The sequence below is a fragment of the Amblyomma americanum genome, chromosome 7 (genome assembly GCF_052857255.1).
Source record: "Amblyomma americanum isolate KBUSLIRL-KWMA chromosome 7, ASM5285725v1, whole genome shotgun sequence".
Lineage (NCBI taxonomy): Eukaryota > Metazoa > Arthropoda > Arachnida > Ixodida > Ixodidae > Amblyomma > Amblyomma americanum.
In genome coordinates, this window is record NC_135503.1 from 62,028,046 (window position 1) to 62,046,729 (window position 18,684).

The 18,684-nt window shown below is 45.4% G+C and overlaps 1 protein-coding gene across 1 annotated transcript in view; it reads left to right on the forward strand.

Moving 5' to 3' along the window:
- Window positions 1–962: 962 nt before the first annotated feature.
- LOC144099218 (hepatocyte growth factor receptor-like) overlaps window positions 963–18,684 on the forward strand; it is a 73,556-nt gene continuing 55,834 nt past the window's right edge. Inside the window, exons 1-3 of the mRNA XM_077632364.1 lie at window positions 963–1,049; window positions 10,605–11,804; window positions 13,313–13,498. Of these exons, the coding sequence (XP_077488490.1) occupies window positions 10,653–11,804; window positions 13,313–13,498 (1,338 nt within the window). The 5' untranslated portion in view covers window positions 963–1,049; window positions 10,605–10,652. The remainder of the gene's footprint in view (window positions 1,050–10,604; window positions 11,805–13,312; window positions 13,499–18,684) is intronic.

Below are 18,684 nucleotides of genomic sequence, written 5' to 3' on the forward strand. Positions count from 1 at the left end.
GAAACAACACGTAGCTCTCTTTCGGCCACCACAACGGCCACCGGCCTTGCGCCGTGGAGAGTCGCTTCGAGTGATTTTTCCTTACCTTGGGCTCTGTCAGTGCCCTTTGAAGCCATCACGTGAGCTTTGTGCCAAATTGCATAGCAATCAGCAAGATACGCAGGTAAGTTCGACGGGTAGGTGATAGCCTTCTGTCCTTTGATCGCTTATGCGCGCCTTCGAACCTATTCTTAGAAGCTGCGTACAGAATGTCAACGCTATGCTTCAGTCCAACTTACGCTATTGTTCAAGCTAGTTTTGCATGGAAAGGTTTATTTATTTCTTGTTAAAGGTTTAATAGAGCCATATAACCAGCTATCTCCTAAATCCCAAAACTGCCGCGCCTTCCAATCATTTTTTCCATTTATCCGCAGTGCCGAAGTGGCATTGTATTTCAATATTAATGCTAATCGGAATGCTACAACTGTAGGAAAATCTATATTAAAGATAGGCGCAGAACTCGGTTCATATCAACAAAACTATCTGTATACAACATCGAAAGCAGCAGGATGCCACCACAGCACCGAGGATAATGTCGGTTAAAAACTCGGCTTACAGCTGGATCGGCTAAGCGCACGAAGCAGTCCGCGACGCACACACCGTTTGCTGGCGACATCGTTGTTTGCCAGAGCGATTCGAGTGCTCCTTTCCGCAACCATCCCAAGATTTTTTGATGCACTTCCTGCATTGTCGCTCTGAACGCCAAAGTCTCTGCCGTCTTTTTTTCCATCGAGCGTCGGCACCGAAGCGCCACCACCGCCGCTAACCGTATATATATATATATATATATATATATATATATATATATATATATATATATATATATATATATACATGTATATATAGCCTGAGGTTATCTGGGTCTCTCTCCCACACTTATCTCTCACTATCTGCGCTGACGCGCAGCAGTTAACGTATTTCCACAAGCTTTATCGCGGGTCTACCAGCTCCCTTCCAGACTTCGGCACAGAATACTTACTTGTTCACCTACGCCGCTTCAGACAACGCAGGTGCGTACAACGATGTCTCTGATATAAGTGTGAAAGGTTCGTTAAAGTATTTTTTTTGTTCGTGTTAATAGAACAAGCTTGGGCGTATATTGTTTCGCGTTGAAGGTTAATGCGCCAGAGATCTTCGGATGGAGCACCGTTGTGCAGATGTTCGCATCGAGCACCGTAGAAATCGCACAGTGTCGCCCTATTTAATACCCCTGTCACACGGCCAGTTTCAATCACCCTCGAGTCGAGGGTCTTCGAGATTCTCAATCGCCATCGAACTCGCCGCTGCTACACGGCAAATCTCAATGGCCATTGAAATGGTTCTCGTGTCTCACTCTACGCTTGTGCGGCGCCACAATCGCTACTTTATATTTTACAAAAATAACAAAAATATTTGATAAATGAATACGAAATGCTTAAATACACGCATACGCGCATGTCGTTTAAAATCCTTTTAATTGGGCGTACGCGACGGACAGATGCAGACACTGCTGTAGCCATTCTAATACAAGACGAGCCAAAACCAAGCCAGTCCAACTGCGTCGGAGCGCTGCTTCGTCAGGCGTAAGACCGGGGTAATCGCCATGATATCTGAAAAACAAGAGCTATTTTTCTCTTGAAACTTTATGCGAGAGTAAGAATGGGCAAATCGAAGGCGAATACAACAGCTTAGAACACGATATTGCTTTGAGGGATTAGCGACGAAGCTGTTATCGCTGTGAAGCGGGCGGGCAGGGTGCCGCCATGTTGTCAACGTTAAGTACGCAAGCAACGCAAAGACTGCAACGCAAAATTAATGCGCTTACGCACTTAAAACACTCTAATATATTTTTAAAATAATTTTACAAGCTGCTTACATTAAATTTTATGCGAATAATGTTTGTTCATGTTTCTGCACCGTGAATGTGTCGTGTACGAAAGTGCGCTTGGCGCCGCTCGGAGCAACGCTAGCAACCTTGGGCAGCGCTCGAAGGCCCTCGAAATCTCGATGGAGTTCTGCGCTACTCCGTTGACTCGATAGGCTATTGACTCGATCGCCATTGAAACTGCCCGTGTGGCAGCGCTCGATCGCCTTTGAGTCGATAGACTATCGGTTCGAGGGCCCTCGAAATGCCCGTGTGACAGGGGTATAAGGTACATCTTAGCGCGGAAGCTGGGTATTGTTCGTTAAGTCTATGTTTCAGTCTGGACTGCTGTCTTAGGCATGGATGCTGTTTTTGGTAAGCAATATTAATGATGCAGACCGGCCAACAATAATACTTTTATTAGGCCCGTTTGGGAATGCACCAGTTACAGAAACATGTTTTTGCCTTCTAGTCATCTGAAGTGATGTTTAAGGCATATATCGGCTTGTATTATCAGGTACTATTCCCGAAGCGAGCACTGCGCAATTCTCCATGAGCAGAAGGTCATGTTCAGCGCTTATTAGGCTAGTGCTATGCTATTCGCAGTTAAAGCAATGTTGACTCAAATTGCCTCTTTAATAACGCTTGTAATTAAATTCAAGTAAATAGGTATGCAAATCGCTGATCTTTCAGTCTCAGAGGCGGACGCTTACCGAAATTTCGGCTCCAGATACTTCTATCGGTATCGGAAACGGTCCATTGTGGGCTGCAAGCTGCGCAGTCACTGTATTGTAGCACCTCGCCCTTGTTTCATAAGTTTGGAAAGAATGTGATGTGTGAGTTTTTATACGCTCTCCAGTACTTAATGTCCTGCTATTGCAAGGTGACAGAGCACGGTATCTCTTTGCGTAACAATCTTGCGTCCTTTTTAAACAAGTGCCAACACATCAACTGTACAAAAGCTGCTTAACTACTTCAGCTTTTTCCAATTGGTAATCTATTTTTCGTCCCTGACTGCGATTTCCTGTAGATGTTTTGTAGCGATAGCTACAATAAGCTAGTACTTCGAGTCTTCAGCGCGGCACCCTTTGAGCTGCGTGGCCGCCCTTGAGCTCCGTGGTGGCGCCGTGGCTGGTCACGTCGTTGGTCACGTGGTGCGGAGCGGCTGCCGGCGGCGCGGCGCGCCGGCGAAACCGAAAGGGAGGGAGTGGAGAGGAGGAGAGAGTGTACCCACCTGCAGGGACGAAGATGAAGTAGGGATGCCCTGAGAAACGGATCGGCGGAAGACTGACTTTGCAATTCGACTGAACGAGTCCCACTCGGCCAGATGGAGCTATAGCGTCACTCCAGGCTTAACCAGAGCTAAACAACAGCCATTATTGCATTCTTTGTTTCCATTTGCCCACGGTTATCTCTTTTTATGGTTTCATGCAATTTGCTTTGTTTCCTAAATTTCTGCAGCGTATATGTTCACTTTTGCTCTTGAGCCCTCTTTCTTGTAAAGCAACACATTTTAATGATTAGTATTTGTTCAAAAGTCTCGTCTGTGCTGCCTTGTAATGGTTGCCTGGGTCTCGTCAAGCTGTTTGACTACAGCCTTCAGCCCAGGCTACCCACCAGAAATTCTGGTAAATAAAGATCAATGTCCAATGTGCAAGCGCACAGAATTGGTATCCTATAGAAACTTGAGTGGTTTATAGTTGCAAATTTGCTTAGTAGCCAGCGCAGAATACTTTCATTCAATTCCCCGTAGACATTATATCTCCACAATGGCGGAACATCTCTGTGTTGATTTTGCCGGATCGGTATGCCTCGCTACAACGAAAACTGACGGGGCACGCTAAAACTTTCGTTGAGGCGAAAACAACCCAAAAACACTGTCAGGTTGGACAACAGAGTCCCAAAACATCGTTTGTTTCCAAACAAAGAGTCGGTCAGCTTCTTCGGATTCTTTTTTTTTTTTGCCATGAGCGCCGTGGCGCGACCTTCGCACTCGGGTGAGCAGTTGCATCGCGACGTCGTCATCGTGAGCACCAATAAATCTGCGGAAAACATCAAGTGCTTCCATCACTTTAGTGCAGATGGTGGTGCTAAATCCTCTGTGTCGCTGTCAGCGTCCGATGATGTGTCGCTGTGGCGAACGCCTTCAATTGTGGCTTCATCACTTAGCTCCTCGGAAGAAAGGAACTTGCGCTTCCTAGACAAAGTCGCCATGCTCGTGTCGATTGCAGCGCACAAGCACGAGTGAAAAAAACTAGGGCAAACGCGCTGCTGCTGTTTCCAGGCTGCTGCGTCTTTGGCGATGGATAGGTTGCGGCTATGGCTTGGAAGAAAACGGGAGCTTGTACGCGGGCCTTGTCGCAAGGCAGCCAGCTCGATTGTCATCACCACCAAGCAATGGCGGCCTTCATATGCGTTTGAATGAGTGGATCATAATGGTTCCAGCGAAAGCTTAGTGAAACAAAGCAGCATGGACCTACGGAAGTACACAGATGGGCGGCGATATGCTTGTTTTATTGTCAGATAGATTTTTAAACCCAGCTTCGCATATCAAACACTTCGTTGAAGTGGAAACGCGCCCCAGAAATGGTTCTGTAAGGCCGCCCCTCTTTTCCTGCTGCATACCTTTGCACGAAGCAGGACGCCGGCACACGTGGAAACCGCTCACCAGTATAAGCGAGAGCAACCGAGTACATACGGGGAACGAAAATGGTCGCTTGACGCACGGACCGACCCCCCTCCTCCCCCCCAAACGATGTGGGCTATCGCCGGGAAGGCACCCGCAGCGTCCCGCCGTGCCTCGTGAACAAAAGCGTATTCCCAGGAGGGCCGTGACGGACACCTGTCATGGCGGACAGGCAGTGCTCACCAAGAATGTGGGAAGACAGGGGCGATCCTGAATCTGGTTTCCCGGAGCGACAGACAAACCCCTTCATGCTTATTAGCTGTGTCCCGCCGTACGTAGGGCGGCAGCAACGTGGGCCCTTTCGCCCCCTCCTCTGTTGCTGACGGGCGACGCGGACCGATGAAGGGTGGCGGTATGCCTGAGGCAAGGATTAGCTCCGAAGGGAGAGCGTGTGGATACTCTCACTTGAGAGAGAGTGGTGGCGTATTAATTTTTTATTTAGTTTGTGTTGTTAACAAGACTGGGTTCGAGGCTAAGCCCAACCCAAGGGGTTGTCCCCATCTCTCCTGTTATTTTTGATTGGAGAATTGTTGCTTAGGGCGGGCCCCTGAAAATGACCGCCCTTAGTCCTTTGTTAATGAAGTGCTTAAAAGCGTTGTAAACGGATGCAGTCCAGTCCAGTCTGAGCTGGGGCTCCATGCTTTGCATGTAACGTGATGCTACTTAGGCTCTAACCTGCCCGTCGATGAGTAAAGTAGCGCAAAGTGTGTTTTTTTATAAATTCAGTTCTGCTTTTTCCAGTTTAACTCTCTGTATATGTATGCTGTAAATATATGCTCTGCTGTCATCATCTACAAGCTCGCCTCCTGTCCATCTTCCAAGCCGAACGACACTAGAGGAAGGGTTCGTAAACCTTCCTCGAAGAAACGAACGACCTTTGAAATTCTGCTGGTTCGTTGTGATGAGAAATTTGTTCCATTACTTTCTATGGCGAGCTGACGCGGAATTGGAACTATTTCGTTGAAGCGAAATTTTCGTTGAATCGACATTGGTTGTAGCGGGGTTCGACTGTATTTGCTATGAATTTGCTTCAACTGACAATTATTTGTGCCCTAATAGCTTTGACCTTATGCAGACAATTTTTGTAAGGAGACAGTGTTAAGACAGCCGCACTTGACGACGGAGAGCTTGCTACAAGATTACTAGAGCGCTATACTAGTCTTAGCGCTCAGAGCAGCAAAAAAAAAAAAAGAGTATGACTGGCGCCCTGGAAAAGTACTTTGCGGAGTTATGCACGTCGTCAGCTAAACTATATTAAAATACGGCATACTTTAGCAGAATACGCAGCGGTCGTGTTGGCGCCACCTGTCATAACATATCATTGTCATCTTTAACGCACTGATAATTCGAACGCACACGCCACATTCAATTTTTTCTTGTCATAAAAGAAAACACAACATTGGTGCAAATGACTGATACCACATTTATTTCTCCATGCCCGTTACCTCTTGCCACCTTCGCAGTTTTCGCTCATAGGTCTGCGAAAATGAAAAAAAAGCAAAATTTTTGTGGAAGTGGTGTTCTCTTAAGCTCCCACGTTTGTGAACCATTCATTAGCTCGGTTAGCAACAGTTATCAGTGCTTTCCAGGCGGAATAACATTATTCAGATTGCAGGGCGTCGATGTTGAGAGCAGTAAAGCAAAACACAGGGCGGTAATAATCAACCAGAAATCCGGGCACGTTTGTTTAGTTTTATCAGTACACTCATATAATAGCTAGGCGGGCGAGTTGGAACTAAATATTCAAAAATAACAGCGCGGAAAACGGAAACGAATTGATAAAAAAACAAAGGACAAAGCTTTCGTCTCCGTTTTTCGCGCTGTTATTTTTGAGTACACTCATAGTTTAAAAATACCCGCCCATTGTACTGAGAGATGTCTGGTAGAACGACTGTTCCGATAATGATAAGAGAAAAAGTTTACTTCGCATATCAAGATTGCCGAGCATTTTGTTTTTAGCGCAGTTATTAGAAAACCACTGAGCAAGAACCTCGCACCCGAACCTCTTCCACTAGCACCTCCTTCAACAGTACGGCCTCACTGAGATTTGCCCATCTCACGTTAACGCTCGAGTTTAGAATAACAGCCACCGTTTTGCCACCAGCAGTCATTTTTTTAATCCTATTTCCCAGCGGCACTGCTCCGCATGAACTACAGGTTCCAATACTTTTACGCAAAAACTGTAATCTGAAAACTACTATTTTACCCCTGTCCTACAGCCCAGCAGCCTGATTTTATTACTAGCGAACAGGGCACGATCATTCCGATATATCTTAAAATATTTCGAGTGGTTACCAGACATGGATTCCCCGAAATATTTTTTTTCCGGCACACACGCATCCTTTTTGTTATTGCAGTCGATAGTGCCTACCACTTCTTTTCAATGAATAGAAGATGACGCGGTGGTAATCGGCACGTGCTTACACCGTGTGCTTGCGATCGCTTGCTGTGGAATGCATTGTCAACAGAAGAGGCCAGCAAGGCACCCTGATAATTGCAGCGGCATCGCCTGAGTACGGCCCGGCGTTCACACAAAAAAGCGAATATACACGTATGAACAACAACAACAACAAAAAGCAATATATCGTTAGACGTCAGTACGCTCATGTTGGTATCTGCGGCTTCTCGCAGATTTGTGGTTAAGCTTACTTTTCAGGAGCGTTCTAATATCACTTTTTCATGTTCGGAGCAGGCCTCTTCGGTCTTTAGAGGTTGTTTTCGTATCACCTGCCGGCATTAAGTATCTCCCAGAGACTAATGTAAGTAATCTACACTGTGCGTCACCCTTGTGTAGAGCGCGTGAGCAGTCAAAAGTAAAATTAGAAAGCAGTCCATGGTTTGCGGACAAATTGCTTGTTTCCACCTCGCTTGCAGTTTAATGTGGCCCTAGTACCATGCAAGAGTAGCCTTTAAAAGCTAGACACTACGGCAAGGCGTCGACGTTTATGAAGGGGAGGACACCATTCAAGTGCTCTACACAAGAGTGACGCAGGCTGTACCTCAGCAGAACCTCCGTTTTGTGCCCCATTGTCCATGACGATCGTTGAGAATATTTAGGCCGCGCCTACTTATAGCCGGGACAGACCTTCGGATTTTAGACCACAAACTCAAGCTTGTCTTCGTGACGCTGTACGCTTTCAGTCACTCTTCTCAGCAGCTCTGGAACACTATATACAACAGAAATCCTTCACTGAAAAATGAGGATTTCTAGCCAGACACAGTGCTCTGTTCCTCACATCCTTCCCTTTTAGCGAGGCTTGCATTTTAGTGAACAACATGAAATTCATCCCCATGAATCTGGAGGTCGGCAGTGTGCATGAAGCGTTCGAAGAAATTTGTATTGATATTATGGCTGACTTTGCAAAGAAAAGCGCATGCCTATAATTGTTCAGTACGACGCAAAGCATCTTAAAAGTGGGTGACTTATAAATTGCTTAATAATCCATGGCGTCACACAGAACAGCTGTGTCAATAGTCTTTGTATTGCTTCGCAGGGCCTCCGTTGCTAATGTCAGGAACAGATGATGGATATGTTCCCCTAACACCTGCCAAAGTCCACGTTATAGCATCGTTCCGATGACTCGCTGAGAGAACGCATTGCAGCGATGTTAGTTACCGCATTGGATTTGCGATTTTTAAAATTCAATTATCCAGAGGACAAACCCAGACATGTACAGTACATGCAGTCCTGAACTATACAGACTTTCATAAATTGGAGATGCTAAACAAATTACCAAGAGCAAAGCAGTAATACAATAATACCCAGTGAATTAAAAAAAAAATTCAACAGAGAAGTGAACAACAATGCATAGATGCCTGAGCGCGGGGATACGACGTGGAGACCAATTTTCTTACGCTTAGTTGTATCACGGCATTAGGTAGATCGACAGAAGGTAATACGGGGTTTTTGACTCCATGAAGTTTCACGTAAACTAAATGGCCCTCGAACAAGGACCAAGCATTTAGTGCCCATGAATTCGTAGAGTGAGATAATTTCCTAAAGTACGCCTAATTATGCGGTGCTACGTACGTGTACACTCAATTCACTAACAACATTCATAGGAGTTGAAACAAAACCGTATTAAAGAAAGAGAGCTAAGATGTGTAGAGCGACTAACAGTTTGATACATGTTATTCGCAAGTGCAGCGAAGATGGAGGCCGCCACTCCTTGACTGTATAGCAGAGTTAAGAGCTTTCTTGGAAGCTCTATATTTGACCGATAACAGGCACTTAAGCCACTTTTCTTACACCAGCATTCTAGCGGCGAGCTACAAAGACTGTAGGAAAGTGCATTTAGGGCATCGAAGAGAAAGGGGGAGAGTTGCTACACGTTTGATGTGGATCGGCAGCTGTGTCCTACAAGAAGCGCGGCAAGTATACTGGCAGAGTGTTCTGACTTCAAGAGCCTAATATCAAGCTTGGAACTTTTTTGATAAATTAGCAGAATACGCAGATGTGGTGGCTGTTTGCGTAAAACTATAGTCACAGCTGCCACGAAAATTGGTAAAGATATGCCTAGGATCACCCTTGCTGTTTCACGGGTAGCCGCAACCACAAACCATATTTAATGTCGTCGGCGGTAAAAAAAAAAAAAACAGCTCGTCGTCGTCTGACAAGGCTTCCCCTACACAAAGGACTTCGAGTGTGCAAAAGCCTAGTAACGTGGGCGGTGTTTCTTTTCAGGCTTATGATGATTATGATGATGATGATAGCCAAGATCATTATGGCTACACGAGCCGTCAACTTTTCTGGTAGTGTTAGCAATGGCTCTCGGATTAAGTACCCATCACTTAAGTACCCATCAGAGGAGGAAGATAGCTCGTCTTCAGACGAGGAGCTATATTCCACTAGTTGCCACTCTTACATAAACGGTGCCTCATAACTCTTCCTATGGCAGCCGCACTCAACAATGAACCCATGTGAGCACTAACAAGGGTAGGCTCCCCAAGCAGAGAGCAGACATGCATTTCACGCGTGCAAAATGCGACAAAGCACTGCCGTGGCTCCGTGGTTCAAGGATTACCACACGGTGAAGAAATACTGAGCATGAGTTTCAGTTGTGAGTGATGCAGCGACTAAAACATTCTCCCATAAATGTTTAGCTTTTTTCATGTTTTCAGTCGTTTTGTTCACTCTCAATTAGACATTAAAACATTTGATGCCGCAGAAAAGTTTAGATTAAAAAAAATCCAGAACCAAAAAAAATCCAGAATTGTTAAAAAGGGTGTCATAGAGAGGTCGCCTTCTCATTCTACTCACAAAATTCAAATTAGTCATAATCTTTTTGTTAGTTATAAGATAGCGGCAAAATGTCGGCGACTGTGTCCTTATGTTACGCGAAAACTTCTGATTTCACTGGATTATTTTATGGAATCTGTAGATTTGCCACCGCAGTGGCAATGTATATGTGTTTTTGTATGTCTACAGTGCGGTATGGACCTTTTTAGGCGTCTCAGTATGAGCAAGCGCTACACATTAACCTGTGATGGGCTAACAGTGCTATGAAATAATTTTTGTGTGCGAAGTCTGGCATGCGGATCTGAGGGTAATTCTTCAACCGTTATGTCAAACAAACTTGAACTTCAATGCATTCTTAATTGCTCTAGTTTCGCAAATAACATCATTGGATGTATCCTATGGTCGTTACGGTCATGAGTCATGACAAAGAACATCCATCATCAAGAGTTCACGGTCTGACAGAACGTTACTATCGCCGAGAACAGCGCCAGATGCCGCTTCATTCTCCACTTCATTGTTCACCGCTGTGTACCCGGACGCTTTGAACGTCGAATTAGGTTTAGGTTTTTCGTGTGTTCATGTATTTACCAGAGACGAACCGTAGAATAGTAAAATGTCATTAAAAATGATTGGCGAATATGACGCGTTGAAAGACATTGGGTAAGAGGTGTATATCATTTATTTGAAAGATTCATCTGAATGGTTACAAGTGATAACTGACAAAAACATAGACAAACAAACAGTCTTTTTTGAGCGCTCCTATTTATAAATCATCTGCCTTTTTTCTTTCCTTCCAGACACCACAATGGCATTCTAAAGCATACTGCACCTGTAGTGACTCAAAAATGAGTAACCTCTTATCGTTCCTACCTGTCCATGAGGCCTCAGTGTTGCTATTGGCCCAATTGTATTTTCTGCTTCTCTTCGTCAGCTCCAGCAGAAGTACTGAGTTGTGGAAAGAATTCAGGGCGACAGAAGGGTGCCTCCGGAACATACTGCACATTAGCACGACGGAAGGTAGCGACGTGGTAGTTGCCGGTGGAAGAAACAGACTCTATGCGCTTTCAGCAGAGAACCTCTCACTTGAAACTAGTTACCCCACGGGGCCCACTAATGAAAGCCTGCAGTGCCCCCCCTACCCCCTCTACTGCTACAGCCAAAGAATTTCCACCGACAATGACAACCAGATTCTACTTCAACTGGGCTCTGAGCCTATAATTCTAGCATGTGGAACAACATCGCAAGGAATGTGCTCAATGCACCAACTATCACACAACTTAAGCGTTAGCATACCGATGGACAAGCAGTTGCCTATCAATTATGTCGCATCAAAAGCAAGCACAGTCGCTTTCTTTGGTAGCGAGAGCAAAGCAAACGTCCTGTTTGTCGCGTCGACGTATGACGGCCGGCCTCCTCAATACCATCCTTTCGCAGTGTCTGCCAGGGTGCTGAGTACACCGGAGTCCTTTAGCCTTCGTTCATCTGCGGGCATAGCTATGTCGTCATTAAACGGACTTGGTTTCGACAAAAATCTTCACCGTGCTCGCTACTTGCACGGGTTCACTTACAATGGCTTTGCTTACTTCGTTGCCATTCAAAATACGGAAGCGTCATTTAAAACCTCGGAGACGATGCTTGTACGTGTCTCCGAGGCTGATCCATCTTTCGGAACATACGCTGAGCTGCCCATCAGGTGCCCAAGAAAGGTTTATGGTCTGAAGGGGCAGGCCGCGATTGCCATCAGCGCTTCCCTGGAGCATTCGACTGTTCGAAATAACCCCACCAATAAAGTCCTTGCCGTTGCATTCGGAACTCCCTTCAACGAGAGTTGGGACTTTTACGACCCGAGCCTCGGCTCTGAGCTCTGTTTCTTCGACATGGGCAGCGTGGAAGCTGCTTTCAACGAAACCATTGAAAGTCGCGACAAGAACACGACAAAGGCGAAAGTTATGAAAGCCTTCGGAAAGGACCAGATGCAGTTCAACTTCCCTCCTAACGTGAGTAACGAATCTATTTTATATTTTTACAAGTTCACTTTGTCTTGCAAAGAAAAATATGTTTAAAGCAGTCCAAGCTGTGAAAACATTGAAACGTTCTCTTAAAATTAAAAATACCCAGAAATCGGCCACAGGCCTGGGTGAAAAACCGACTATAATATTCGTTAGTGACACACAATGAATTTCGCAGTCATAGCCTCCTAACTATGGGCTCGGGTCTTCCAAGAGTTTTATGACTGACCTCGTCAAATAGTATGCTTTCCTGCCATCAGTTCAATAGTGGATAGGCAAAATTACGCAAGTGCGCTTTCTCACATAACTCTGTTGCCAAAAACAAGATGGCCGACTTCTCTGTAAAAAAAAAACTGCAAAGGGTACAGGAGAGACGCTAAGGGCGTGGATAGAATGTAAGAAACGCATTTTAGAAGAATCAAACAAAAAACTAGCCCTCTTTCTTTGTATCAGTTGGAAACGCATGGTCAGCCATCTTGTCCTGGTCAACATTGTTATGCGGGAGAGCAAATTTGCGAAACTTTGAATATCCCTTATTCCTCTCGCATTAAGTAGCTTCCGTTCAATTAGTTCGGGACTGTGGAAAGAGTATCCAAAGAATACGTGGCACTAGTGACAGTTATGTTCCTATTAGTGTACCGTTACTTAGCAACAGTTATGATCCTATTAATGCACCGTTATTTAGTTTCCTCTATCCAGTGAAATCTCGTCTGATAATAAACCATTTAAGTTCTGCCTCATTGAAGGCTTAATTGAAGTCAAGTGCAGCAGAGATTATATTTGCCTTAGCCGCCTTTTGAGCGCAGATATCAAGACTGCACAGATAAACTGAACTGCAAAATTTACCTCAGTTTTCTAATGACCACTTCGGCACTCTTCACTGTTGGTTCTAATAAAACGCGTCGCTTATAGTCGGAACTTGTAGTACGCAAAGAAGTACTTTACAGCTGCGCACAACGAACGCTGCTGGTTAACTTGTACTTTGATGATTGATGAGAGACTGCTACGTGAACTGGCGGCAGCGCCGCTGTCACAAGTGACTCGGCCTAGGCGAAAGGTACGACACAGCCAGTTCCGCAATTTTACGAAAGTTCTAGTCGTCATATCGTTACAGCAAAATTATCTGTACTAATGTGAAGTCACCTGTTGCGAAAGAACTAGTTTTGTCGCTACGGCAAGTAGTGCAGAACATTTTAACACAAGAACGATTGTTGCTACTACAAGCTCCAGTCCTAAGAACTACACAAAAATCTTTTCACTGCACGGTATAATGTTACCATTGCAAGGTCGCGACAGACCTTTCGACGAAAACTCCATAAGAGTGACTACTTCCTATAAAGAAGACCTACTGAGGACGCTATTGCAAAACTCAAAATATATAGGCATACAAACACCATCAAGCAACGGATGCAGCATGTTGTTAGGGCACTGAAAGCGGTGACTAGCCTAACACTAAATTCATCGCTTAGCTCTGCCCGTTTGTTCTATGTTTGCAGGAAAAAAGAGATGACAACAGGGACGCTCGCATGCCAAGCGCGAACAGTTACATTAGAGGCCTAGTCCCACTCACCGGCCGCGCTACTCTGAAATTCAAGGAAGGCCTCGTGACCTCTCTTACAGCAATGCGACAAAACGGAGTCACCGTTGCATGGGTGGGCGACAACAGCGGCTACCTCCACAAGGTGAGAATAGCACTTCATTGTAAGACTCGTGAGCTCATGCACGCCCCATTAGCTGTGAAACATGGTTTGTAGTAACTATCTCACTGTAGCTTCTCAATCATGTCCTCCTCCCGTATCTACGTCGGGATTCAGGTAGGAGCATCCCACCGCTGCCACCAGTTGTTGGGATTCAGGTAGCGTGACTGGGCCGGAGAAGAGACGAGGACGATCGGAGGAAGAAAACTTGGAAAACTTTAAACAAAATCTATTTACATAATGTACAAGTAGGGCAATTGAGAGTGCTTCTAAGTAAAGAGAGCTTCTTAGCAGTCGGGATTCTCTGGTATCTCTCAGGAAGGGGGCTCTCTTCTGGTACCAAACCAGCAGTTCCTTAAATACTCTTCGTATTCCCCAGATCCCTAGCTGGGGAATATAGTTCGAAGAATGATGTCCAATCACACGATGGCACTGATGGTACCCCCCACGGGAGGGCGGTCCTGATGTTCTCTCGCAGCTCGGCCGAGGGAAAGAGAACAGGACCCGGTCACGTTGTCGTCCAAGCGGCCTCCAGGTGGGCGCGCACGTGTGTCCAGACCGCGCCCACGTTGACCCGGAAGGCGCCTGCATGACACAGGAATGCAGGCTTTCTCCCAGCAGGGGTTGAAAGATATTGTACTGTCACTCCTACTGTCCCTGTCACTCCCACAGAAAAGCTATTTCTAGCAAATGATGAAATTGATATACGAACGCACGTTAAATCACTTGGGGTCTTTTTCTCAGAAAACCTAACCTGGGATAAGCACATTGAACACGTTTGCTACAAATTAAACAGAATCGCGGGAATATTGAGCAGATATCGGTATTACCTACAAAAGTAAAAAGGATGGTGTACAACGCCTTATATTTATCTGCACTTAATTATTGTCATCTTGTACTGGCGACCACATCCATAGAAAACATTCATAAACTAAAAATACGTCAAAAACGCGCCATTCGAGCCATTTCGAATATTTCATACCGTGATCATACGTCCGCATACTTCGCATCCTATCGCATACTTCCAATTGAAACCATGTATTCGTTCCGCCTTCTTTGCCAGTACAAGACTGCTGTTCGCACTAATAATCACTATTTTCTTCAGCTATTCAACCTTGACACGCGCAGTCATAGCCATAACACCAGACACAATAATTCATGGGTCGAACGTTTCTGCCGCACAACATATGGCAATCAATCTTTATCGTACCACATCGCCGTCCTCTTGAACGCACTCAGTCGCGTTGGTGTTGATACAAATACAGAATCTGCACGCTCACTTTTCAAAAAATTAGATCGCAATGCATCCGCTTTCTGTTAATACCCTCAGCATTGTCTCTGGCTTCATTTCTAATCGTCCGCTGCGCTATTGCCCACCTGTCCGATTTTATATCCCTTCCTTTTTTCTTTATATCGTGCAGCTAACGACATTTTTGCTTACATATTGCTGCAACTACGCCCTGTACCACGTGCATTGTATTATGTCAGCCGCTTACTTTTTGCATCTCATGTATAAAACCCTGACATTGTCGTCCATATGTATATATCTTGTGCAATGCTTGTTGCCGCATTGAGCGTCCTTTGTTTATTTTTCTTGAATTGCTGCTGAACTGCTCCCAAGGGGGCCAGGCTTCGTCAAGCTGCGCATGCGCAGCTTTTTTCCGTTGCCCCCTTTCTTCCTCTCGGAGAAAAATAAATTTGACTGACTTTGACCGGAACGCGGAACCTTTGTCGAAGGCGCGGCACTGGGGAAATTGTTCAACCCCAGCGTGACCGAAGGGGACCACACTTATCCCGCACTTCGTCGTCTGAGGACCGGAACGAATACGTGGGGACGCTATTATCGTCGATGCCTCCGGCATTCCTGCAGCCATGTCTCCCCCAGAGGGCTCACCCACCCTCGCGGTGGTCTTCAGGGAATCCTCCCCATGCCCAACTTCGCCGAGTTCCACTGCAGGAAGGAACCGCGAGCACAACAGCATGCATGTGCATCTTAACTTGCGTCAGAGCGGAACATATTGATTCCTAGTTTCCGCTTTGCTTGTCCACTATCATTCGGATAATGCTATTGTCTTTTTGGTGAAGTCACAAAGGATCTGCGCCGCAGAGAGGCGTATTTTCGCATTCTGGAATATTTACACTTATTGAAATTGCATTCTAGTGTGTCAACGCGGGTTAATGACACTCTAGTCGAAATCAAGAGGAAGAAATGGGCTTGGGCAGGGCATGTACTGCAAAGGCACGATAACTGCTGGTCCTTAAGAGTAACAGAGTGGATTACAAGGGAAGGCAAGTGTAGCAGTGGACGGCAGAAGGTTAGGTGGGCGGGTGAGATTAGAAGTTTGCAGGCATTTGGTGGGCGCAGCTGGCAAAGGACCTGGTTAATTGGAGATGAATGGGAGAGGCCTTTGCTCTGCGGTGGGCGTAGTCAGGCTGATGATTGAAATTGAGAATCTTTATTTCCCACACAAAATTTCCCTCACAAGATTATTTCCCTCACACTCTAGAGATGGGAAAGAACAGAAAAAGCTGTGGTATGCAGCTTGGAGGCTAATTCTGCCCACAGTTCCGGCAGCAAACAGAGCGAGAGAACGGTTGAACAAGTCTTGGGTCACTGCACAATCGTAAAAATAAAACAGTTAGTTGACGTTTCAGAACCCGTCCGAAAAGTCAACTAACTGTTTTTTTGACAGTTGGCCAGCGACCCAAGATTTGTTCAACCATACCTATTACCTGACCAGACGGTGTTCCGTCAAACTATGGATTACAACAGCGCGAGAACACAAGAACAAGGCATACACAAAAAAATTAAATACGGGGAGCAAATTCAACAAGCAATGCATGTCGTGAAATCCCAGTTGATTAGGCTGCAGAAGAAAATAAAGAACTGAAATTAGAGATTTTCAGGAGGCGTTTTCAAGTATGATGAATACCTGATAATTTTGTCGAAATACGTACTAAAATGTCTTCAGTTCCACGGATTTGGCCTGCCTGTGATGTTTCTTTCTTACAACCGCGTATCGATCGGAAATTTTGTTGGAGGTATAAAATTCAAAAAAAAAATCTGAAGTGACTTATGGTTTGGTTTGGTTGGTTTATGGGGTTTAACGTCCCAAAACGACTCAGGCTATGAGAGACGCCGTAGTGAAGGGCTGCGGAAATTTCGACTACCTGGGGTTCTTTAACGTGCACTGACATCGCACAATACACGGGCCTCTAGAATTTCGCCTCCATCGAAATTCGACCGCCGCGGCCGGGAGCGAACCCGCGTCTTTCGGGCCGGCAGCCGAGCGCCGTAACCACTGAGCCACCGCGGCGGCTGAAGTGACTTATGATCACGCCCTTTACGACCTGCATAGGGAGCCTAAAGGGATACAAATTGAGTGCGTTACGGCGGGCTCCTTCTCAGGGCAGCCCCGGCAGGATAGCGCTTGCTTTAAATTTTTGTTCGCAAGCACTAATCTGATGGGTACCAACCACGAGCAAAATCGTCCGTTGTCTATTCCTTTTTCTCTTCCTCGCTGGCCTAGCACGAACGCGCTGTCCCGCGGCACTGCCCGCTCATCGTCGTCTTCTGTGTAGCAAAAATCCGTGGTTTCGCATTGATTCGAATCTAGTAGACATTCTCTGTAGTTTTTCGTCATTAATTCGCGCTTTTTCGTCGTGGTGGAAGCAGCGTGTGAGTCAAAGATCCTCATTTCTCTACTATGCAAAGGCAGAAACAAGGGAGACGCATAAATCGCTGCCTGGTGTTAAAGCTGAGAGGCGAACGATCGACGCGCGATTTGTACTGAGTTTAAACACTTCAGTGACAGCAGTGATCATTTCTCTTGTACATACAAAGATGAAAGGTAAAACTATAAGGGAAGCTTTCCGCATTTACGAGTACTGCAGGTCAGCGAGACCCACCAATTGTCATGCCGCTTACGCAGAAAGCAAGCCTGAAATACAACAGAAATTTTTGTCGTCCTGTCATCCCGAGAGATTTTTCTGTAGTATTGCAAAGTTACCTCTTGTTGCGACAGAACTAGTTCTGTCGTTACGACAGGAGAGTGCTCAATACTACACAAAGTCCTGCTGTCACAACAATAATTTCTGTCGTCAGGTCCGAAAATACTACAAGGAAATGTGCTGTGACAACAGATAATTTCATGTTGTGTTTTTCGATGTGGAAAGTTCTCTACCCACAGTCGCTTGAGCTTTTACTGATGATACTGTGCCCTTTTTTTGGCACTCACAATCCCATTACCCACGTCCTACTTTAAACCCGAATTTAGATTTATAACTCAGTAAACCAGTAGAATGCCAAAACATTCAGGTAGACTGTTTAGATGCGCTGTTTTTGGTGTTTTGTTTTTTTTTTCGCCCAATGTTTTGCGATGTGCTTTGAGTTTGTTCGTAAGCAGTAACCAGAATGACTGTAAGGCAGTTACGATGTAATCCTTTTTGTCTGTTTATGTTGTAATCCTATAATTCACCCCTTTGCCTATTTCCACTTAAAGTGAGGGCATGGGCTATAACAAAAGAAAAAGAATCAGAATGAAAAAAATTAAAGTAAAATTATCACATCCCCCTCTTTCCAACTATTCGTTAAAAAAGCTTTGGGACCCTAAAGTTCATCTTAAGGGCATAACGCGCCAGCGTTAGTGTCCCAACAACCTGGTGTCCCGTGGGGCACCCTTTCGCAGACATCGACATGCTTTTTGCCTTACCATACTGCTTTTTGCACATCACTTCCGATATTAATTGGTGCTGGTATTTAGTGATACTAAATTAATAAGGGTTGTTTTAATGTATTCGCCTCCTGTGCGGTGTGAGGTGCTCGTAATAGGCCTCTTTACCCCACTGAAAGACAGAACAGAGCGACATTCCCTCTTGGTGGCATGCATAGCCTTGCTTCTCTTCTAAACATTTGTGGATTCGAAGTGCATAGATTTAGAATGGTATACTGATTGCTGAAGGCATTGTAAATATGTCATGTACAAAAACACTGTACGTCACTGTAATAATTAAAATGTGTAAAGAAAAAGTTCCACGGTGATGTAGAGGTAGCCCCCCCAGGTCCCGACTCGAAGGACAGCGGTTCGATTCTGCTTGACCAATTTTTTTTCTTTTGAGCGAAAATTCTTTTCTGCGTCACTGCCCTTTTGACCAAAGGGTCCCCAGCCACA